Source organism: Haematobia irritans, chromosome 3 (assembly GCF_050003625.1).
Source record: "Haematobia irritans isolate KBUSLIRL chromosome 3, ASM5000362v1, whole genome shotgun sequence".
NCBI classification, from domain to species: domain Eukaryota; kingdom Metazoa; phylum Arthropoda; class Insecta; order Diptera; family Muscidae; genus Haematobia; species Haematobia irritans.
The window spans coordinates 178851015-178876527 of record NC_134399.1 but is presented as its reverse complement, the minus strand read 5'-3'; the positions used below and the strand labels follow the sequence as shown (position 1 = coordinate 178876527).

Below are 25513 nucleotides of genomic sequence, written 5' to 3'. Positions count from 1 at the left end.
GATCGGTTTATGTAGGGGCTATATGGACCTAGTTTGGCACGGTTGTTAGCGGCCATATACTAGCAGAATGTACCAAATTTCAACCGAATCGGATGAATTTTGCTCCTCCAAGGGGATCTGGATGTCAAATCTGGGGATCGGTTTATATGGGGGCTACATATAATTATGAACCGATATGAACTAATTTTTGCATGGTTGTTAGTGTTCATATATTAACACCAAATACAAAATTTTAACTGAATCGGATGAAATTTACTCCTAGAGGCTCCAAAATCAAATCTGGGCATCGGTTTGTATGGGGGCAATATATGATTATGGACCAATACGAACCAATATTTGCTTGGTTGTTAGAGATCATATTCTAACACCACGTACCAAATTTCAACCGGATCGGATAAAATTTACTCCTCCTAGAGGCTCCAAAATCAAATCAGGGGATACGGTTTATATGGGGGCAATATATGATTATGGACCGATATGAACCAATATTTCCTTGGTTGTAAGAGATCATATTCTAACACCAAGTACCAAATATCAACCGAATCGGATGAAATTTGCACCTCCAAGAGGATCCGAAGGTCAACTCTGGGGATCGGTTTATATATAATTATGGACCATTTTTTGCATGGTTGTTTGAGACCATATATTTACACTAGGTACTACATTTCGATATGGACCAATATTTGCTTTGTTGTTAGAGACCATATACGTACACTAGGTACTAAATTTCAACCGGATCGGATGAAATTTGCTTCTCTAAGAGGCTCCGCAAGCCCAATCCTGGGGGTCGGTTTATATGGGGCTATATGTAAAAGTTGTCCGATATAGCCCATTTGCAATACCATCCGACCTACATCAATAACAACTACTTGTGCCAAGATTCAAGTCGATAGCTTGTTTCGTTCGGAAGTTAGCGTGATTTCAACAGACGGGCAGACGTGGCTAGATCGACCAAGAATTTCACCACGACCCAGAATATATATACTTTATGGGATCTTATAGCAATATTTCGATGTGTTACAAACGGAATGGCAGAGTTAATATACCTCCATCCCATGGTGGAGGATATAAAAAGCTCTCTACCGTGACTCGAGCCTGGATTGTCTGCTTCATACGCGTTAAAAATCGCTTTAGCCTATTGCACTACCGACAAAGTAGCCATAGACACAAAAAAATTCTGATTCACGAAATTAATTGATCCAATTAATATTTTAGTTGCAATGTCTTCAATCACGAAAATGATAGTATCAATCACAGTTTTAATTGGGCCTAAAAAAATGTTTGATTAACAAATTAATTGATTTGATTTTTTTTTTAATTGATTCAATTAAAACATTAATTGATGTTGATTGTAAAACTCAATTAATTTTTCGACTATTTTCAATTACATTCTTATCTTACTTTGTGTTGTTAGTTTGATTAAAAATTGATTGTTTGAAATAAAAACAAGTACATAAAGCAGTAAGTTCGGCCGGGTCGAATCTTAAATACCCACCACCATGAATCAAATATTATGGTTTCATTTGAAATTTCAGGGGGGGGATATTCTCCCAAGCAGAGCAGTTCAACTAGTACACTTCCCGAAGATAAATTTAAAAATTTTACCTATGAAGACTATACAAGATTTTGGATTTATAAGAACCATATTTGTTTGAGTTTTAGAGAAATCATTAATATCTCTTTTAAATGGGCAAGATAATGGTGAAATTACGCCTTGATTTGAACTCTAAAATCCGTAGATTTTCATCCCCATTATTTAAATGATTACGAGAAGTAAAATCTGGAAATTTTACTTTCAGTTTCAAGCAATTTTCATGATCAGTGCGCCTTCTATACCCTCAAGAAGAGAAATCGGCCTATATGGAGGCCTTACCAAATGGACGGATAAAAACTAAATACGATACACGTTTTTTTAATTATAAAATTCCAGTATATTTACAATTTAAGGCAAATCGGATAAAAACAAAAAGTAAAATCGGAAGATAGGGCTATACTAAAACATTTCAGGCAAATTGGATAAAAACTACGATTTTTATAAGCCCAAGAAGTAAAATCTAGAGATCGGTCTATATGGGGGCTATACCAAAACATGGACCGATACTCACCATTTTTGGCACACCTTTTTATGGTCCTAAAATACCTCTAGATTTTCAATTTGAGGCAAAGTGGATAGCAAAAACAGTTTCTATAAGACCAAGAAGTAAAATAGGGAGACCGATCTATATGGGGGCTATACCAAAACATGGACCGATACTCATCATTTTTGGCACACCTCTTTGTAGTTCTAAGATACCTCCAGATTTTCAATTTCAGGCAAATTGGATAGTAAATACAGTTTCTATAAGACCAAGAAGTAAAATAGGGAGATCGATCCATATGGGGCCTATACCAAAACATGGACCGATACTCAAATCGGATAGTAAATACAGTTTCTATAAGACCAAGAAGTAAAATCGGGAGATCGGTCTATATGGGGGCTATACCAAAACATGGACCGATACTCATCATTTTTGGCACGTCTCTTTGTAGTCCTAAGATACCTCTAGATTTCCAATTTCAGGCAAATTGGATAAAAACTACGACTTTCATAAGCCCAAGAAGTAAAATCGGGATATCGATCTATATAGGGGCTATACCAAAACATGGACCGATACTCACCATTTTTGGCACACCATGGTCCTAAAATACCTGTAGATATCCAATATCAGCCAAATCGGTGCTGCGCGAGCTCACATTTGACCATGCAATGGAGCCACCGTGGTGCAATGGAGCCACTGTGGTGCAATGGAGCCACCGTGGTGCAATGGTTAGCATGCCCGCATTGCATACACAAGGTCGTGGGTTCAATTCCTGCTTCGACCGAACACCAAAACGTTTTTCAGCGGTGGATTATCCCACCTCAGTAATTCTGGTGACATTTCTTTGACATTTCACTTTTCATATTCAATTTTAATATTAATTTCTTGGTCCAAATGTCTTTGTAAACACCTCAATGCCATTCACATTCAAGTCAATTACGGAATTTAATCGATAGTGACAGACAGCTACCTAAGAACACATAATCTATTAATTAAATCACAGGCGAAGAATAATCCTTCACGATGCGAAACCATTGGTCATTTTATTATTCAAAAGACGATAAAGAAGAAGATGAAAGAGTTAACTAAAGATTTCAAAAGCTTTGCAGCATAACCACAAGGTAGCCATAAAATAATTAATGATTTATTAGCCAAAGAATTGGCGTGCACTAAATATTTGTCGACCCTACTAAGCTATGTTCACCACATACACACACACACACACATTCTTGAGTTTCCATACAAATGTGAACTTAAAAATACAAAACAAAAGAAAGCAGTTAATTCACAAAGGCCTTTCTTCCAAAAGGGCCTTATGGGAAATTCTACTTTGGAACAATCAGGTATAAAAAATGCGAACTTTGACTAACGAATTCTTCGTTCAAATAAATCGTGCTTTTATATTTTCCGCTGGCAAGTGCATCATCAGATCAATGAATACAAATGATTTACTCACCCAAATATTGGTGGTTTATATTTGGCTGGAAAACCACATGTGGCTATCGTTACATCTAGAGTTATCAAAAAACCGAGTCGGCATTTCTCAGTTTAAAAAACGGATATTTTTCCAAACCCAATGGACGGTGTTTTTTGATAACCAGGATAATCGGTTCAACCGGTTTTCATAAAAGCACTTAATTTTGGAAGGAAAATCAAATTTTGTTGTCACAAAAAATCAATGAAAGAAATAATTCAATAATTTATTACAAATTGGATACATGTTTTTAAATTGAAATGTACACCCATAGAAAAAATCATGAACGGCGTGGTCATTTCGAAACGATACGTTAATGAAAGTGAATCAACACACATGTGTTGTCAACCTGAGAACAGATGGGGTCAATCTGACAACGTAAAAATGACACCATACGTTGTCAAAACAACAGCCAACGTTCATGATCTGATAAGATAATGGCTACGAATTTATGAACAAAATTAAAAAAATATTTCCGCTACCGTGATTCGAACCTGTGTTGCCTGCACGATACGCGTTAACAGTCGCCTTAGCACATTGCACCAACGGCGGAGTTGCCATAATAACGTCTAACGATTATTTTAAGACTTTTAATGGCCAAAAAAAAAAAAAACAAATGCCGTTCATGAAATCGTGAACATTCCGTTTTGATATTTTGTGAACCGTTTCCGTTTCATTTTGACAACGTCCGTTGTGAAATACAATTTTTTTTTTAGTGTATATAAGTTAAATCATTTAAAATATCCAGATACATTTCCCTAAATACGGCGTTACATTGGCAATTTTACAATGAAAATATAAAAACCGAAAGCCGGTTGTTGAGGCCTTGAAAAAACCGGTCAACCGGTCACGAAAACCGACTCTCGGTGTAAAAAGATAAATCGGCCCGTTGGTTTTGATTACGGATGCAACAAATTATGAAAAATTGGCTCTAAAGCCATTGAAGTTTCAAAAAGGGCAAGAGCTCACCTCCACACAAAGAAAATTTCATTAAAATTCAGACAACGAAAAATTTTCATTGGTATAATGAAACATTTTCATTACTACAATTTTGATGTTCTCCGATAAAAAGGCATTCCAAATTAATCACTTTGTGAACAAACAAAATGATCGGGTTTACTTGCCAAAAAGGTCATCTGAAAATGTACACCTTCAATTGGACAGCTGAAATTAAACGCCACCAATGGTAATAGTGTGGATCGTCGTGATGACCGGTGGGGTCTGCCCGCTCGTATTCATCGACCATGGGGTCAAAATCAATATCGAATATTATCCAGAAAATATCCAAATACTAGCTTTATTGAGGAATTGGGCAGGCCAAAATTTTGGCCTCAGACCATGGACATTTCAATTCAGCACCATGGACAGCATCGTGGACATTCGTTCATTTCCACCGCACAATAGCCATAAAAATCTCTGAAACTCAATCCATTGGTGTTTTTTTACCTGAGACATTTTGGAGAATAAAGTCGGGACTAAAAACAAGCGAATGATATATATGGGATCAGTGCGACGCAGGTTCTCAAGAGAGTACTTCCCCGGAATGGGCCAAAATTCTGCAGAGCCATTTAAGCCAAAATTCGTGGCAAAGACATCCAAGTGAAATAAATCTAAACTGCCCAAAAAAAACAGAGCTTCCAAGAAAGTAGTAATACACTGAAAAAAATATTGTCGTGAGGTCAAAGATTTCATGTCTTTAAAATACGAATGCAAATTTTGCTTAGCATAGAAGACGCATTTCTCTAATATAAAGTTGTTTTCCTAGTCCAAAAGTCGATAAACTTTTCAATGAAGTCATATTGCCCTTATAATTAAGCGATTTCACTTAAAAATGGGTATCATAACATGAAAGAAAAAATGTTTGGGCTGAGGTCAACTTGACTTTAATAATTCAGAAAATCTTTAAATTTAATGAAATTGTCTTTAAATTTGTTGTCTTTTTGCATCTTGACTACAAAGCAAAAAATCGTTCAAATATAGGACATGTTTTTCAACACTTTATTTTAAAGACGTTTTTACTTGAAACATAGCATAATTTCTACAGGAAGTCGAGTCTTAATTTGGAAAATAACGTTGTCGTTAACTCGTTTTTAAAGGACTTTGATAGCATATGAAAAAAAAAACTGAAAAAACGAAAAATTAAAATTTGCTTCCTAGAAGCAAGTACACAAAACCCAAATTTAAAAGAAAATTGTGTCTTAAAAGTATCCTTAGTTGTATTCTCCGCTTCTTTGGCTCGGAATCATTACCAAAATTTTTAAAATAAAGACACAATCTTTGGAACGCTCATGCTTTTTTTCAGTGTAGTAGTAACTTCGTCTCCACTCAATTTTACATGGGCTTGTCAGTACTCCACTCAAGAAGTGACATCAGTCTATATGGAGGCCTGCCCAAATGGACCGCTAAAAACTAAATCCGTTAAAATTTCAGGCAAAGTTGGTAACAACTACGGTTTATATAAGCCCAAGGAGTTAAATCTAGAGATCAGTCTATATGGGTGCTATGCCAAAAACAGGCACCGATACACACCAAATTCAACACACCTAATTGTGATTCTGAAAAACCTACAGAATCTGAACCCCAAATCGGAGGGTGGGTTTATAAGGGGGATATATCAATATATCTACCGATACACAGTATATTCGGAACACCAATTTATGGCCCAACAAAAGATTTCAAAATTTAGGCAAATTGGATAAACGCTATGGTTTCTAGAAGCCCAATAAGTAAAATTGGGAAATCGGTCTATACCAAAAATGGATCGATAGACCCTATTTGTGGTCATAAAATACCTCTAGATTTAAAATTTCAGGCATATGAGATTGAAAAAGTGGTTTCTAACAGCCCAAGAAGTAAAATCAGAAGATCGGTCTATATGGAGCTATACAAAAACATGTTCCGATAAGCAACATTTTCGGCACACCTATTTGTGGTCCCCAAAATATCTATAGATATCCAATTTCAGGCAAATCGGATAGAAACTACAGTTTCTAGACGACAAAAAAGTAAAATCGGGAGATTGGTCTATATGTGGACTATACCGAAACATGGACCGATAAGCACCATTTTCGGCTCAACCTTTTGTTTTACTAAACTATCTCCAGATTTCCAATTTCACTCAAATCGGATAGATAATAGAAACCCAAGACTCCAAATCGATTTATATGGGCCCTATATCAAAACCTAGACCGATATAGCCCATCTTCGAACTTGACCTGCCGATAGCTTCGTTATTGAAAACTGTAGCGAGATTACAACAGACAGACGGTCATGGTTATATCGTCTTAGAATTTCTCCCTGATCAAGAATATATACTTTATATAGTCGGAAATCGGTATTTCGATGTGTTGCAAACGGAATGACAAACTTATTATACTCCCATCACCATTCTATGGTGGTGGGTATAAAAATTATAGTAATTCGTAAAACCTTCTCAAAAGAACTTCCATGGAAGTAAAAGTCAAACGGCAAAGGTTCAAATCTCAGCGGGCATGAAATTTTATTTTTTTTTAGTGTTAGTTTTTTACTTTTGTATTGGTTTTCTATTTTTTTTGTGAAATTTAATTGTCCAAAACTAAGATGTTCACTTAAAATAGCCTAATTTCGTACTTTCTAATACTTGTCCAAAAGGACTGCCTCGGAAGTGAAAAACAATCTATAGGGGATCCCGGGATACGTTTTAAAAGAAATTTTTATGGACTTGTCCAAAAGGACTGGATCGGAAGTGGAAAAAAATATGAGGGATTCCGGGATGCGGTTTAAAAGAAATGTTTGTGGAACAACTTCTATTTTTTTTTTGCTGGCTGATTCTAAAATTTCCGAAATTTTTTGATTTTGAAGAATAAAATTTAAAAGCAATATAGCGTTTTACTTTGTTGCATTACATATCATCCGTCCTGTATTTCTCTCTATCACAAACAAAAAGGCCCCTTTAAACACGCCACTCTAACCATTTTTCCTTGCAATTTTAGATTTATTAATACCACAACAATTGGAAGCGAATGAAACCATATACATTTATGTCCATATATGGACAATGGCGCGTAATTATCTCTAATTGTGTTCGTCATTTCTCTCATTACAGGTGGGTGGAAAGTCAACCATTTACGATCACCACATAATGATTAATGCGGATAAAATAACTGAAACTGATGCTGATTCAATTCCCACGGGCAATTTTACTTCGGTTGATGGTACCCTTTATGATTTGCGGAAAATGGTCAATTTGGGTGAAAGACTGAAAAGTCTATTGCCTATTAATGGCTATGATGATAATTATTGTACGGATAATAATTACGATGGTCAACGGATAAATGTTATAGCCAAGTAAGTCAAACTAATTGCACATACATAGATGATATTTTACCACGATGAGATGGTGTTGGAAATGCAATATAAAATGCAGTGTATTTTAAGCTATTATAGCGGTAAGCATTTCCGTATTGGATTAATGGGTCAATTTCAATCTCAGAGTAAGCAAAATATCCATAATTGTTTGAAACAAGTAATCGGAAAAAACAGGGATTTTCAATGGGAAAATCCAACAAAAAAAAATCCGATTGACTTGATATTATCTGTAGAATCGATTAATCGGCATAGGTATGAATATTTTGAAAATAGTGTAAATAGACTTTTGATGGTTGTCAAAATCGCTAACCAAATTGGATCGAATCGAAATTTAACAAAAAAGAAAACGAATTTAGATTACAATTAAATTTTATGTAGGTCCTTTTATGTAAAAATTCATAGAAAAGTCGCGGCAGCAAAATTCGACTTCCACCAATCTTTGTAATTGAAAGACAATTTTTAAAAAATTTAAACCATAGATTCTTGCAATGTTCGAATAGTTAACATTTGTAAATTAAAACAAGTATAGTAGTACGTTCGTCCAGGCCAAATCTTAAACACCCACCACCATGAATCAAATATAATAGTTTCCTTTGAAAATGTCAGGGGGGTTTGATGAGAGATATTTTCCCAAGCAGATCAGTTCAACCAGTACGCTTCCCACAGATAAATGTAAAGATTTTACCTATGAAGACTAGATCAGATTCTGAATTTATAATAACCATTTTTGTTTGAGTTTTAGAGGAATCATAAACATCTCTTGTAAGTGTGCAAGAAAATGATGAAATAACGCCTTGATTTGAAATCTACAATCTATAGATTTTCATCCCAATTATTTAAATGACTACGAGAAGTAAAATCTGGAAATTTTGCATTCAGTTTCAAGCAATTTTCATGATCAGTGCGCCTTCTATACCCTCAATAAGTGAAATCGGTCTATATGGAGGCCTTACCAAATGGACATAAAACTAAATCATATACACTTTGTTATGGGACTAAAATGCCAGTATGATTTCAATTTGTGGCAAATCGGATTAAATCTACAATTTCTAGATATCGTAGGAGTTAAATCGGGAGTTCGGTGTAATAGGGGCTATACCAAAACATGGAAAGATACACACAGTATTCAGCACATCTAATTGTAGTCTTAGAATCTAGACCCCAAATCGGAGGGCCGGTTTATAAGGGGGTTATATCAAAAACTGTACCGATACGCAACATATTCGGCACACTCTTTATGGTCCTAGAATACCTTTACATTTCCAATTTCAGGCAAATTGGATAAAAACTACGGATTGTAGAAGCCCATGAAATAAAATCAGGAAATCGGTTTGTATGGGGGCTATATCAAAACATGGTCCGATAATCAACATTTTCGGCACATCTCTTTACTTTCCTAAAATACCTCCAGATTTCCAATTTCAGGCAAATTGGGTAAAAACTACGAATTCTAGAAACCCAAGAAGTAAAATCGGGAGATTGATCTATATGGGGGCTACATCAAAACATAGACCGATGATCACCATTTTCGGCACATCTATTTATTTTCCTAGAATACCTCTAGATTTCAAATTTCAGGTAAATTGGATAAAAACTACGGATTGTAAAAGCCCAGGAATTAAAATCGGGAGATCGGTCTATATGGGGGCTATATGAAAACATGGACCGGTACTCACCATTATGGTCTTAGAAAACCTCTAGATTTCAAATTTCAGGCAAATTGGATAAAAACTACGGATTGTAGAAGACCAAGAATTAAAATCGGGAGATGGGTCTATATGGGGACTATATCAAAACATGGATAGAAAATACGCTTTCTAGACGCCCAAGAAGCAAAATGGGAAAATCGGTCCATATGTGGGCTATACCAAAACATGGACCGATACACACTATATTCGGCACATCTCTTTACTTTCCTAGAATACCTCTAGATTTCCAATTTCATAGTAAATACAGTTTCTTACCAGTAATGTTCTATTGGATCAGATTAAAAACGTATTATTTTTGTTTCATCTGACCATTTTACGTATTTCCATTCATTAACGACCCAATCTTGGTGGGCCTTACATTAGACATTTTCTATTTAATAAATTAATTAAAAACAAGTAAGGAAAGTCTAAAGTCGGGCGGGGCCGTCTATATTATACCCTGCACCACTTTGTAGATCTAAATTTTCGGTACCATATCGCATCCGTCAAATGTGTTGGGTGCTATATATGTATAAAGGTTTGTCCCAAATACATACATTTAAATATCACTCGATGTGGACAGAATTTGATAGACTTTTACAAAATCTATAGACTCAAAATTTAAGTTGGCTAATGCACTAGGGTGGAACACAATTTTTGTAAAAATTGCGACCTAGACTTTGATCACAAAAATGTGTTCACAGACAGACGGACGGACGGAGGGACGGACGGACGGACAGACGGACATGGTTATATCGACTCAGGGACCCACCCTGAGCATTATTGCCAAAGACACCATGTGTCTATCTCGTCTCCTTCTGGGTGTTACAAACATATGCACTAACTTATAATACCCTGTTCCACAGTGTGGCGCTGGGTATAAATATGGGAAACATTTAAATCTGAAACAATTTTAAGGAAACTTCGCAAAAGTTTATTTATGATTTATCGCTCGATATATATGTCTTAGAAGTTTAGGAAAATTAGATTCATTTTTACAACTTTTCTACTAAGCAGTGGCGATTTAACAAGGAAAGTGTTGGTATTTTGACCATCTTTGTCGAAATCAGAAAAACATATATATGGGAGCTATATCTAAATATGAACCGATTTCAATCAAATTTGGCACACATGACTATATTACTAATTGTTCTCCTAGTGCAAAATTTCAACCAAATTGGGCCAAAACTCTGGCTTCTGGGGCCATATAAGTCCATATCGGGCGAAAAATATATATGGAAGCTATATTTAAATCTGAACCGATTTCAATCAAATTTGGCACACATGACTATATTACCAATTGTACTCCATGTGAAAAATTTCAAGCTAATCGGGATAAAACTTTGGTTTCTGGGTCAATATAAGTGCATATCGGGCGAAAGATATATATGGGAGCTATATCTAAATCTGAATCGATTTCAACCACATTTGGCACGCATAGCTACAATGCTAAATCTACTCCCTGTGCAAAATTTCAACCAAATTGGGCCAAAACTTTGGCTTGTAGGACCATATTAGTCCATATCGGGCGAAAGATATATATGGGAGCTATATCTAAATCTAAACCGATTTCAATAAAATTTTGCACACTTGACTATACTACAAATTGTACTCCTAGTGCAAAATTTCAACCAAATTTGGCAAAACTCTGGCTTCTGGGGCCATATAAGTCCATATCGGGCGAAAGATATATATGGGAGCTATATCTAAATCTGAACCGATTTCAATCAAATTTTGCACACTTGACTATACGACTAAGTGTTATGTTTGTACAAAATTTCAAGCAAATCGGTATAAAATTCTGGCTGCTGGGTCCATATTAGTCCATATCGGGCGAAAGATATATATGGGAGCTATATCTAAATCTGAATCGATTTCTTCCAAAATCAATAGGGTTCTATTCTGACCCAAATCAGGAACATGTGCCAAATTTGAAGGCGATTGGACTTAAATTGCGACCTAGACTTTGATCACAAAAATGTGTTCACAGACAGACGGATGGAAGGACGGACAGACGGACATGGTTATATCGACTCAGGGACCCACCCTGAGCATTATTGCCAAATACACCATGTGTCTATCTCGTCTCCTTCTGGGTGTTACAAACATATGCACTAACTTATTATACCCTGTTCCACAGTGTGGCGCAGGGTATAAATATGAAAACATGCACTCGGTTTTGCTCCCCACTGTATATGGGAGCTATTGCTGCATCTGAACCGATTTCGACGATTTTGTGCACATATAACTAGTGCTATGTAATAATAGATTTGGTCAAGATGAGTAAGATCGGTTGATCAATAAGGGGTTTATGGCCAAATTTGGAAAATCTGGCGATACATACGAGGACGGTTCGGAAACTTCTTAGCTTATCAACACGCAAAGAAAAAAAAAACGTGTACCGAAAATGTTTTTCTTTTGTTAGAGTTTTTTTAATTGCTTCGAAAATTTTAAACTTTTATCACCAAAAAAATTCGTTTGTTACAAAATTTTTATTTTTTCCATAAAAAAGGTTATTTTTGAAACAACAACACAGTCCATTTCGTTTATATCAAACAGTGTTCTTTTCTGACTTTAGGTCTTTAATAAGACACATTTTACAGTTCGAAATTTAATATAGTACAATGTAATGTTGAACATTTTTTCGGAATCTTCCGAACATATGTATCTGGAATATATGTAAAAAAAAAACAAACAAAAACTTTGGTCGAAGCAGGGATCGAACCCACGACCCTTGGCATGCAAGTCGGACGTAGCAACCACTGCTCCACTGTGCCAAACTAAATGTTTGTTTCTGTTAAATAAACTTTGTTTATTCGGTTCGTGGGCGCCGCAAGCTATGCTATATAAATATAACTTATATGGGTAATTGTCTATTGATGACAATAACGGCTACATAGCTTAGTGGTTAGTGTGTTGGCTTACAAAGTGCATGGTCCGCGGTTTGATTCTCCGTCCAGGCGAAAGGTAAAAAAAAATTTTAAATTTATAAAATCGTATAATTTCTTCTACATTGTTGATATTACAGGAAAAGGTGTTAAGAACTAAAAAACCTCGTGGATGTGAGAAAGATGTGAGAGAAAATGCAATTAGACAGAAAACAATGTTTTTTTTTTGAGTTAGTCTTTATGAAATTGTTTTTACATCCTGGAAAAGAATAAACGTTTATCACAAAAAGTATATACTTTTCTTCCAATACACTTCCTTACAGCGAAAAGCAAATGAGAAACGAACATTGTTTGTCTAAAATTTCGTTTGGGAGGAAAGAATTATTTTTTTGCGTGAATGAAAGAAAATAGTTAGGTTTTCAAAAATATTTTTATTTTTCAATATAATCTCCAGAAACTTCAATACACTTAGTCCAACGCTTTTCTAGCAATTCCATCCCTTGATTGAAATAGTTTTCCTCAAGGTCTTCAAAATAGTGGTTTATAACTGTAATTGCATCTTCATTTGAGGTAAAACGCTTGCCAGCAAGGAATTTTTTTAAATTTGGGAACAAGTAAAATTCACTGGGAGCTAAATCAGAAGAATATGTTAAGGTGGGTTGTCAAGCAACTCGTACTTTAATTCGTTGATTTTAGCCATTTTTAAAAAAATCTTGTGCGCTGGTGCGTTGTCTTGATGAAAAATTATTTTTGTTTGTGTTGTAAGCCAGGACGTTTTTCTCGAATTTGTACATTTAATTGATCCAAAAGGTTGCAATAGTACTCTAAATTTAATGTTTTACCCTTTTGCAGATAGTCAATCAATAAAATACCTTTGAAGTCCCAAAAAACCGTTGCCATAACCTTACCAGCCGATTGATTTTTTTTTTTTTTTGCCTTCTTTGGAGCACTTCCTCCAGCTTCAGTCCATTGTTTGGATTGTTCTTTCGTCTCTGGAGTATTTCCCTTAAAATGACCCAAACAAGCTTGAGAAATGTTCATTCTTATGCGTTTTTGATCGACTGTTAACAAATGCGGCACCCATCTTGCAGAAAGCTTTTTCATCTGTAGTTCTTCATGCTAAATTAAATGGACTCGATCATTTGAGATACCCATGATATTAACAATTTCACGCACTTTTATTCGTCGATCATTTAATACCATATCATGCACTTTGGCTACAATTTCTATTGTTGTTACTGTTTTTGGACGTCCACAACGTGGTTCATTTTCAATGCTTGTACGAAAACGTTTAAATTCAGCAACCCAATTTTTGACTGTTGCATATGAAGGAACACTTTCGCCTAACACATTCACCATATCATTATTATACCCTCCATCATAGGATGGGGGTATATTAACTTTGTCATTCCGTTTGTAACACATCGAAATATTGCTCTAAAACCCCATAAAGTATATATATTCTGGGTCGTAGTGAAATTCTGAGTCGATCTAAGCATGTCCGTCCGTCCGTCCGTCTGTTGAAATCACGCTAACTTCCGAAAGAAACAAGCTATCGACTTGAAACTTGGCACAAGTAGTTGTTATCGATGTAGGTCGGATGGTATTGAAAATGGGCCATATCGGTCCACTTTTACGTATAGCCCCCATATAAAGGGACCCTCAGATTTGGCTTGTGGAGCCTCTAAAACAAGCATATTTCATCCGATCCGGCTGAAAATTGGTATATGGTGTTGGTATATGGTCTCTAATAATCGTGCAAAAATTGGTCCACATCGGTCCATAATTATATATAGCCCCCATATAAACCGATCCCCAGATTTGGCTTGTGGAGCCTCTAACAGAAGCATATTTCATCCGATCCGGCTGAAATTTGGTATATGGTGTTGGTATATGGTCTCTAACAACCGTGCAAAAATTGGTTCACATCGGTCCATAATTATATATAGCCCCCATATAAACCGATCCCCAGATTTGGCTTGCGGAGCCTAAAAGAGAAGCATATTTCATCCGATCCGGCTGAAATTTGGTATATGGTGTTGGTATATGGTCTCTAACAACCATGCAAAAATTGGTTTACATCGGTCCATAATTATATATAGCCCTCATATAAACCGATCCCCAGATTTGGCTTGTGGAGCCTCAAACAGAAGCACATTTCATCCGATCCGGTTGAAATTTGGTATATGGTGTTGGTATATGGTATCTAACAACCATGCAAAAATTGGTTCACATCGGTCCATAATTATATATAGCCCCCATATAAACCGATCCCCAGATTTGGCTTGCGGAGCCTAAAAGAGAGGCAAATTTGATCCGATCCGGCTGAAATTTGGTACATGGTGTTGGTATATGGTCTCTAACAACCATGCAAAAATTGGTTCCCATCGGTCCATAATTATATATAGCCCCCATATAAACCGATCCCCAGATTTGGCTTGCGGAGCCTCAAAGAGAAGAAAATTTCATCCGATCCGGCTGAAATTTGGTACATGATATTGGTATATGGTCTCTAACAACCGTCGCTAACAACCATACCAAAATTGGTCCAATCACACAAAAATTGGTCCATATCGGTTCATAATCATGGTTGCCACTAGAGCCAAAAATAATCTACCAAAATTTTATTTCTACAGAAAATGTTGTCAACATTTTATTTCTAGAGAAAATTTGTTAACATTTTATTCGGTTCATAATAAAATTTTCATCATTGTCAAAATTTTATTTCTATAGAAAATTTTGTCAACATTTTATTTCTATAGAAAATTTTGTTCAAATTTTATTCGGATCATAATCATAGTTGCCACTCGAGCCAAAAATAATCGACCAAGATTTTATGTCTATAGAAAATTTCGTCAAAAGTTTATTTCTATAGAAAATTTTGTTAAAATTTTATGTCTGTAGAAATTTTTGTCAAAATTTTCTTTCTATAGAAAATTTTGTCAAAATTTTTATTTCTATAGAAAATTTTGTGAAAATTTTATTTCCATAGAAAATTTTTTAATATTTACTTTCTGTAGAAAATTTTGTCAAAATGTTATGTCTACTTTGTCAAACAGAATTATATACATATTGGATCGATCTTTTTTGATTTAATATATACCACGTATGGACATACAATTTAGAAGATGGTGTTAGGAGGTTTTAAGATACCTTGCCATCGGCAAGCGTTACCGCAACTTAAGTAATTCGATTGTGGATGGCAGTGTTTAGAAGAAGATTCTACGCAATCCATGATGGAGGGTACATAAGCTTCGGCCTGGCCGAACTTACGGCCGTATATACTTGTTATGAATTTCTTGTCCCGATAAACCTTTTTTATGTAAATATTTAATGACAGCACGCATTTCTAATTTTTTCATTGTAAAAAAATGGGAGTGCGTCTTTTTTGAACATATGAAAGAGTTGCCAGATCGAAACAAAATTTAACATGAGTTCATAACAGAGATGGAAGTTTCCAAAACACAACTTTTTTCTGTTTATACCGCGCTTTTTGTGTTAGGCTAAGAAGTTTCCGAACTGTCCTCGTATAGCTAGACAGACGGACATCGCATGGTAATCTTATGATGTTTCCCTGATCAAAAATATATTTATGTACGTACTTTATCTAGTCGGAAATTGATATTTCGATAAGGGAATGACAAACTCCATGGTGGGTATAATAAGAATAACCAATTCAAATATTCCAAATGGTAAATTTAAATTCCCCGAATTATTTAAATACATTAACAAATCTTTTTTTTGTATACAAATTCATCCTTAATAAATTTACTTTACATTCATAAAATTGTTGACTTTTCCAGAGTATCACATCCACCTTCGGGACGTTGGCTTGAAATTGCTTCCAATCAACCGGGTGTTCAGTTTTACACATCCAATAGCATGCCGGATATGGAAAAAGGCGAGGTAAGTTTAAATCATATGCAATATTCAAATAAAAACTGGAAAACCATCTATGGATTCATATCATCAAATGCCAGTTTAAAAACAATAAAAGAAGAAGAAGCCAATATACAGACATCCAGTCGGAATTGCAGTACAATAGTTGATTCCTTTTTTATTTAATTGAGAAACTCAACAAAATCCTTGGCAAATTAAAAGGCAAAACTTTTGCAGTCATATAGCAGTTCACACAAACGATGACTATGATGATGATGCGGTCCATAATCCCACCCATTGCATTGCATCAAAACAAAAACCAAATCCTTATTTGTCCATAGGCGGGGAAAACTCCAATCAAATGAAATTGATTTAAAAAAATCCATAATCTGCAATAGTATGAATTTCTATGAAATCCCATACAAGAAGCTTCTTTGAGAGATGGACGGAACCATCTAAAGAATATCCACAACTCCCCATAGAATGTTAAGCAAATAAACAATGGTTTGTTTGGGTGTATATTTTAAGCGGTTATAGGATTTGCATATGGTTGCATCAAAGTTTGCCTACAATCCTTAGTGAATGGAAAATATGTTTTTTTTTTAGTTCTTGGTTGTAGATCGCTACAGCAGTTATCAATTCCATTCTAGAATTTTTATTTTAATTATTCATGATATGGCCATCAAAACCCTAGATGGTTTTATTTTTCCTAAAACAATCCTCTTTATTTTATACTCACAATACGATGTTCGGAAAAATAAGTTCGATGACGGTGAATACTCGATAACTATAACACTTAGTGTCACCAAGAATATCCAAGAAAGCTACAGTTTCCCGCCTTTTCTTCAATATTGAGCTTAAAGTCCAGCTTCCTGCCCAATATACCTCTTCCTGTCCAATAAACTCAATTCCACCTAGCAATTGGACATCTTACGTCATTTGTACGCAAGGTTTACCACCCGAGCATAGGTTAGGTTAGGTTAGGTGGCAGCCCGATGTATCAGGCTCACTTAGACTATTCAATCCACTGTGATACCACATTGGAGAACTTCTCTCTTATCACTGAGTGCTACCCGATTCCATGTTAAGCTCTATGACAAGGGACCTCCTTTTTATAGCCGAGTCCGAACGGCGTTCCACATTGCAGTGAAACCAATTAGAGAATCTTTGAAACCCTCAGAAATATTACCAGCATTACTGAGGTGGGATAATCCACCGCTGAAAATCTTTTCGGTGTTCAGTCGAAGCAGGAATCGAACCGACGACCTTGTGCATGCAAAGGGGCCATGCTAACAATTGCACCACGGTGGCTCCCACCACTCGACCATACACTCTCGACCCTTTCACAGTCATCCGGAGAGCTAATATGTTGGCTGATAAGTCCCCGGTCTAACAAAGAAAAACACATTGTTTTGTCAAAATTCGTTTTTATTATTCAACATAGTTCCCTTCAAGAGCGATACAACGATTATAACGACCTTCCAATTTTTTGATACCATTTTGGTAGTACTCTTTCGATTTTGCCTCAAAATAGGCCTCAGTTTCGGCGATCACCTCTTCATTGCAGACAATGGATGAAACATGATGGAGCCATGTTTCATCCTTTGTCACATATCGACGGAAAAACTCGGGTGTATTACGAGTTAACAGCTGCAAATGTGAGCTCGCGCGGCACCCATTTCGTGATTTTATTTTATTTTTTATTTTATATATTAATTTATTTGAATGAAATGTCAGGCTGGTACAACATGAATTTATTCTTATAAATGACAGTACCAACTTTATAATGATATTAAGTTTAAGACATTTTTTAACAAGTTTATAAACATTTTTTAACAAGACGGATTAACTTATGCATAAAACTTATAAATTTCTCTCTTGAAGTGACTGGCATTGCTTAATATTTGTAGTTCAGGGGGTAAAGAGTTCCAAAGACGAATGGTAAAAATGAAGAATTGTCACTCCGATACTAGAGATTTGAAGCGTGGTAAGATTAATTTCTTTCCTCGATTTGACCTAGAAAAACGTAAGCGGGTGAAGAGGTATTGCGGCACTTTCGTGTAAATAATCTTATGAAGCATTGTCAGGCATTTGGCTTTAAGTAAGTTATCGAAGGATATATTGAATATTTGGTAAGAAAACGCTGATATGCTATCGCGACGGTTTTTATTGTAAACATATCTGGCGATATTGTTATATGCAACATTAAGTTTTGAGCGGTCATTGAAATTGCAGTTTGCAAATACTTCACATCCGTACATTATAGCCGGGGCCAAGTATGCTTTTGCAAGTAACATTCTGATGTGAAATGGTGTAGATTTTCTTACTGACCATAGGTTCCTTAACATAGCATGCATTTTACCAATTGAACCATAGATATGATTAGACCATGTCAGTTTTGAGTTACAAGTTATTCCCAAGTTGCTTGATGACAGCACCCGTTCAATCGCTGAGTTGTCGATTCGGATGTGATCGCACAGAGCTTCCGCATATCCAAATATTGATGAATGATATGACCAACACGTGTGTAGGAATTTTTCACTGGCTATTACTTCAAAATCAAAAGCATAGTGGATTTCTTCTTTTAAGGGGATAAAGGAAAACTCAATCAATGTGCTGTTGAGAAACTCCTCCTTGGGGAGAGCCTCTTACGTCTTTCGGATTTCGTCTACTAATATTTAAAGTTGACATTGCATTGATTAGTAAAAGGCACGCTTGGGGATTCATCGATAGAATATGGTCCTTCAATGAAGTCCGTAAGAAGGATAAAGTGACATAAACCAACACACTCTAGCGGAATCTCTACACCAGATTGTCTCGATGGGTTCAATTCATGGGTCGGCGGCTGCCAGATCAGGGTACTTGTTGTTTCGTCCGTCTGTTTTGTTGGAGGAGGTGCATCCCGAGTAGCCTTCTCAGTTTGCTTTTGATCCGAGCCGGGATGGAGGAAAAACCCCGGTGAATACTGCTCAGTGCCCCCAAACTAAATTCACCCCCGTTCGGGAGTATAGTCATACTGACTACGTGACAGGAGGTCAACGACAGCAGCAGTGGGTCATCGGACTACACCATCGACTTCTCCCGTTCAAAAAAAAAATCCCCGTTTCTTACACGGAATATTGTTGTACCAGTTCCGAAAAGTGTATCATTTTTGCAATTTAGTAGCACCGGGCACCGAGGTAAGATTAGTAAGATTGTAGATTTCATGAATCGAAAGAGAATCAGGCGGTGATTCAAGAGACAAAGCTAAATGTCTCCTGCAGCTTGCTGCATTGTGATGAATGTAATGTGCTACGTAAAGATCACACAGGGAGGTGGAGGCTTGGCTTTCATATTGCATCTTTCAAGTCAAGTCTAGGGCTGCCGTAATGGATATATATATATATATATATATATATATATATATATATATATATATATATATATATATATATATATATATATATATATATATAACGAATAATACCTTTAGTTTGTAGCTGTGCTCCAGGTTATTGCCACAAACAATTGAGTGGCTGTTGCGTCGGCATAACCGATTGGTGTTAGGGGACTTTAATGCCCACCATGAACTTTGGCATTCTCCCTGGGCAATGTCCTGAGAGGCTTAGTTTTGGCAGAGCAGATAGATGACTCCACATTATGCATGATGAACAAAGAGGCACACATGATAATTATGGCTGTTAGTAGCTCGCCAGATACATCTTTAGTGTCACCAATGACATGCCAAGCAAACATTTCACTGGGATAAGACCAACTCCCGACAACTCTCACCATTGACTGACTCCCCAATTGCATAACACCTGAATGCCGGACGTTCATCAACCAAAAGATAGCCAATGGACGGTTTCAGAGAATACATAGATCGCCTCTTCAGTTAGCTTCCGCGCCCTCCCATGTTCATGTTGTTCAGAAGAAGTTCCGTGGCATCAACACAACAACGTGGCCTCAATGCAACAGCCACTCGCTTCATACCCGCTAGTCGAATTGGCAACCTTCCCAGCAGAAGCGGCGGGACTCGCAGACGAGTGTGATGAACGCCGTCGTGCGAACCCAGCTGATCCTAGAACCAGGGAATTCGATGAGAGCCGGTAGAATTTTGAACGGACAGTTTGTTGAGCATCCCGAAAGTGACAAAACAAAAATAAGAGCCAATCGTCGCATTCGTGGTCTCATAACCAAAGTTACCAATGTCATCAACAGCACGAAATCATCCAAAAAGCTGGGCCGGAATTTATATACTATGGCATCTGGGAATGGAGCCACCGTGGTGCAATGATTAGCATGCCCGCCTTGCATACACAAGGGCGTGGGTTCGATTCCTGATTCGACCGAACACTAAAAAGATTATTATTATAAATGGATTATCCCACCTCAGTAATTCTGGTGGCATTTCTGAGGGTTTCGAAGCTTCTCTAAGTGCTTTCACTGCAATGTGGAACGCCGTTCGGACTTGGCTATAAAAAGGAGGTCCTTTGTCATTGAGCCTAACATGGAATTGGGCAGCACTCAGTAATAAGATGTGGTATCACAATTGACTGAAAGTCTAAGTGAGCCCGATACATCGGGCTGCCACCTAACCTAACCTATAGCATCTGGAAATACCCGGAGTTGAATACTGACAAGACTTCTCCAGGTGTCTTTGAAATCACTAATTACACCCGATGTCTGGAAAATGGGTATGTTAGGGTGAAGACTGGCAAAACTCGGTTAAAAGTGAATCGTACAGACCGATTTCCCTTCTCTCGCCAGTAGCCAAGACAGTTGAGGCACTACCCCTCGCCAGCTGCCAACCACCAATATGGACTCCATAAAGTACATAGTACTACGACTGATTTGCATAACATCTAAGTTTATATTAATAGCTGATTAATAGCGCAATCAGCTTAAGCCATGTCATACGGCCAGAAAAAAACGTCTTTACTGGCTGGAACCAGGCGTTGGGTTCTAAATTATCTGTGCGGGCGCCAGTCGTATGTGGAATTTAGTGAAAAGAAATCAGGACCCTGTAGAGTGGATCAAGGAGTTCCCCAAGGTGGATATCTCCGGAACTGTTCAACTTCTACGTATTCTCTATTCCATCCACACGGAGTCGATATTGTATCATATGAGGATGATTTTTTATGATTTATTTCGGCAAAAGCCGACTATCATAAACCTTTTTTTTTTTGGAAGGTTCAAGTGTGGTTCACTTTTGGGTTTAGTGAACTACCCGAATTTATTCTGATAATTGGTTGATAGTTTTGCTGCAAGTTGAAGATGCTGATGAGGAATGTGGTAATTCCGAAACATGCGTCCATCCAACCATCTTGCAGTCTATAGGACATTGCCTAAATAAATTTGACAAACATTATTTTCCTCTGTTGGTTAAGCTAGTCTTGTAGTCCAGTCAATGCAATGGTTTTAAGCTGAGATCAAAACAGCAAATACGATTGAAGAATTTTAACATTGTTGATTGCGAATGCGATCGATTAACGTCTACATTGCGTCTACATCTTACCAGTTACGTCACCGACAAGTACAGACGCCTCAATTCCTAGTTAGCTGAGACAGTATTCATTTTAAAATATCGTATGGGAATTATCCTGCATGAAGCCTTTAATATGAGAAATATGTTTACGCAATCGACTATATCACTCCGAATAATAAGAATCACCGTTAGACCATTTTAGAGAAGTATTGGAATAGCATACTCCAGGGAAGTTATTTCGTCTTCGACAGCCGATGATATCTATTAATTTTCCTAGGAAGTGTCATTTGGAATGAATCCATGCCGTGGTCGTGAAAACCCATATTAAAATTGCCGGTCCCTTGCATACGTTAATCGGGACAGGCATTCCATACACACCATCAGCTAGACCTGTACTTGTCCCAGGGTTGATCTATTTCCCGTTGGGTCTGTATTGATATCACTCATTGGAATTTTCTTTCTCTTGATGTCTTTCCATTCGTTTGGCATTCAACTAAACACAAAAATCGTTTCATATCTCTAATAGAGTCCAATATGCCAATTCAATTCATAGCTATCAAAATATGAGAAGTTTGCAAAAATAAAATCCCTTGATGTTAAAAGTTCTCATAAGTGCAATTTATTGACCAATGATGCCTGAATTAGTGTTAACTTGTTCCCTCATCTCATATTCCCCTTTGGCTTATTTCAATTGTGATGCCCTTTTTCCATATGTTCCATGTGGATGGGTATCCACTCCCTTCCGACCATGTCAAACCACACCGATAACACGATACCAGGGCTTAATTAAAAACTTTGGCGTTGCTAAGCGTTTTACCATTCAATCCACTCCCCCTTAGACCACAAAATCCAGGGAGGGGTACTTTTTATGCACAATTACTTTGAGAAACAACCATAAATGTTTTTATGCATGCTTTTAATAAGTTTTCCAAAATCAAACAACAGCAACAACAACAAAAAGTGTTTTGTTGTTCATATTTTTCTGCTATCGCTGTTGCTGTTGTTATTGACTTGGTTTTTACAACCAAACCAGATTCAGAACTTCAGTTTCAATTGCCAATACTTAAAACAAAGCAAAAAAACAAAAAACCAAACGAAACGCAAAACCAAAGAACGGCGTAAAATTGCGGTGCATACACACAAAAAAATAATACACTTATTTTATGAATAGTGTTCTTAAAAATTTTCCAAACACTGAATTCCTAAATTGTATGAATTCATTCATAATTTATAATTTAATTCATTGATTCATAATTAAAAAAAAAATACTGGTTTTGAATGAGTACGGAGGAATACATAATTTTAATGATTTTTTTATATTATAAATGAAGTATACATACTTTTCGATACTGAAAAAATATGTACTTTTCCATAATAGTCATTAAAACGTCAAACATTAAATGTAAATTTTCCTTTTTATACCCTCCGCCATAGGATGGGGGGTATATTAACTTTGTCATTCCGTTTGTAACACATCGAAATATTGATCTAAGACCCCATAAAGTATATATATTCTGGGTCGTGGAGAAATTCTGAGTCGATCTGAGCATGTCCGTCCGTCCGTCCGTCCGTCCGTCTGTTGAAATCACGCTAACTTCCGAACGAAACAAGCTATCGACTTGAAACTTGGCACAAGTAGTTGTTATTGATGTAGGTCGGATGGTATTGCAAATGGGCCATATCGCTCCACTTTTACGTATAGCCCCCATATAAACGGACCCCCAAATTTGGCTTGTGAGGCCTCTAAGAGAAGCAAATTTCATCCGATCCGGCTGAAATTTGGTACATGGTGTTAGTATATGGTCTCTAACAACCGTGCAAAAATTGGTCCACATCGGTTTATAATTATATATAGCCCCCATATAAACTGATCCCCCGATTTGGCTTGCAGAGCCTCTAAGAGCAACAATTTTCATCCGATCCGGCTGAAATTTGGTACATGGCGTTAGTATATGGTCTCTAACAACCATGCAAAAATTGGTCCATATCGGTCAATAATTATATATAGCCCCCATATAAACCGATCCCCCGATTTGGCTTGCGGAGCCTCTAAGAGAAGCAAATTTCATCCGATCCGGCTGAAATTTGGTACATGGTGTTAGTATATGGTCTCTAACAACCATGAAAAAATTTGTCCAGATCGGTCCATAATTATATATAGCCCCCATATAAACCGATTCCCTGATTTGGCTTGCGGAGCCTGTAAGAGAAGCAAATTTCATCCGATCCGGCTGAAATTTGGTACGTGGTGTTAATATATGGCCCCAAACACCCACGCAAAAATTGGCCGAAATCGGTCCATAATTATATATAGGCCCCATATAAACCGATCCCCAGATTTGACCTCCGGAGCACCTTGGATAAGCAAAATTCTTCCCATTCGGTTGATATTTGGTACGTGATGTTAGTATAGGGTATCCAACAACCATGCAGGAATTCGTTCCTATCAGTCCATAATAACCCAGCAAAAAAGCGACGCCAAAAAAGTAATGAAAATGTTCTGGATCCCGAAGTGGTGTAAAATTGTCGCATAAGCGGTGAATTTAACATGGGCTTGTCATAGGACGGAAGTCCTCCATTTCAACAGCCGTTGCACTGAATTTGCATCACTTCTTTAGGTGTGATCCGAATTCAATGTTTTGGATGTAAATTTAAAAATTCTGTGATATTTTGTCAAATAAATAATTTTTTAAAATTTTGTATAATTTTTAATGGATTCTAACGCTTGTCGGAAACGTTTGACCTAAAATATTTTCAAAAATGCACAATTTTTTCAGATTGGATTTTGCATTTTTTTCGACAAAATTTAAATGATTTGTACCATTCTTACTCCGTTTAACGTATTTGAAACAAAAACAGTTAAAATTACCCATTAAAAGTATGAAAAACCCAAGTTATAAAAAATTGAATTAAAAGAACTTCCTGGGTAGTTAAAATAAAGAACATCATTGGGAGTGCATCTTCTGCAAGTGCTTTTAAAGTAGTGCGTTTGGAAGAACTTCCAAAATTTTTGCTGGGAAAATATAGCTCTCATATAAACCGATCCCCAGATTTGACCTCCGGTGCCTTTTGGAGAAGCAAACTTCATCCGATCTGGTTGAAATTTGGTACGTGGTGGTAGTATATGATATTTAACAACCATGTGAATTGAAATTTGTGGATGACAGTCTTTCGTAGAAGTTTCTACGCAATCCATGGTGGAGGGTACATAAGATTCGGCCTGACCGAACTTACGGCCGTATATATTTGTTTCTTTTGCATTTCATTTGGCCTAATTGCATACATAATAGGCCCATTTATTACAAAAATCCGTTAAAGCCCAGCAAGCAAGAAAACATAATTTTATATTATTTTAATTTAGTTATAAACATGAGCAATTGAAGCGTGGTTAAAGTTGCTTTATTTCATCAACCTTTCCAGTAATAAATAATCTTCCGATCACGACGGCGAATCAAACTGGACTGAACAAACTAAACACAGTAAAGACACGTGTTAACTTAAAAAACGCTATGTTTGTCTTTTTTGCTTGTATTGTATACCTATGAGTGTAACACTATATTGTGGCTCTCTCACGCTAAGAGAAAACCAGTATTTTGGATATATTATGTAAAGTTTCATGAATTGTGTGAAAGAGTCCATGCACATTATTAAAACGATAATAATTTATAATAACAAATATTTACGCAAAAATA

General features: G+C 36.5%; 1 protein-coding gene across 1 annotated transcript in view; it reads left to right on the top strand.

Annotated features, from left to right (window-relative positions):
- Positions 1–25513, top strand: part of LOC142229471 (galactose mutarotase) — an 85844-nt gene that overhangs the window by 46192 nt on the left and 14139 nt on the right. The window contains exons 4-5 of the mRNA XM_075300030.1: positions 7637–7878; positions 16279–16381. Of these exons, the coding sequence (XP_075156145.1) occupies positions 7637–7878; positions 16279–16381 (345 nt within the window). The remainder of the gene's footprint in view (positions 1–7636; positions 7879–16278; positions 16382–25513) is intronic.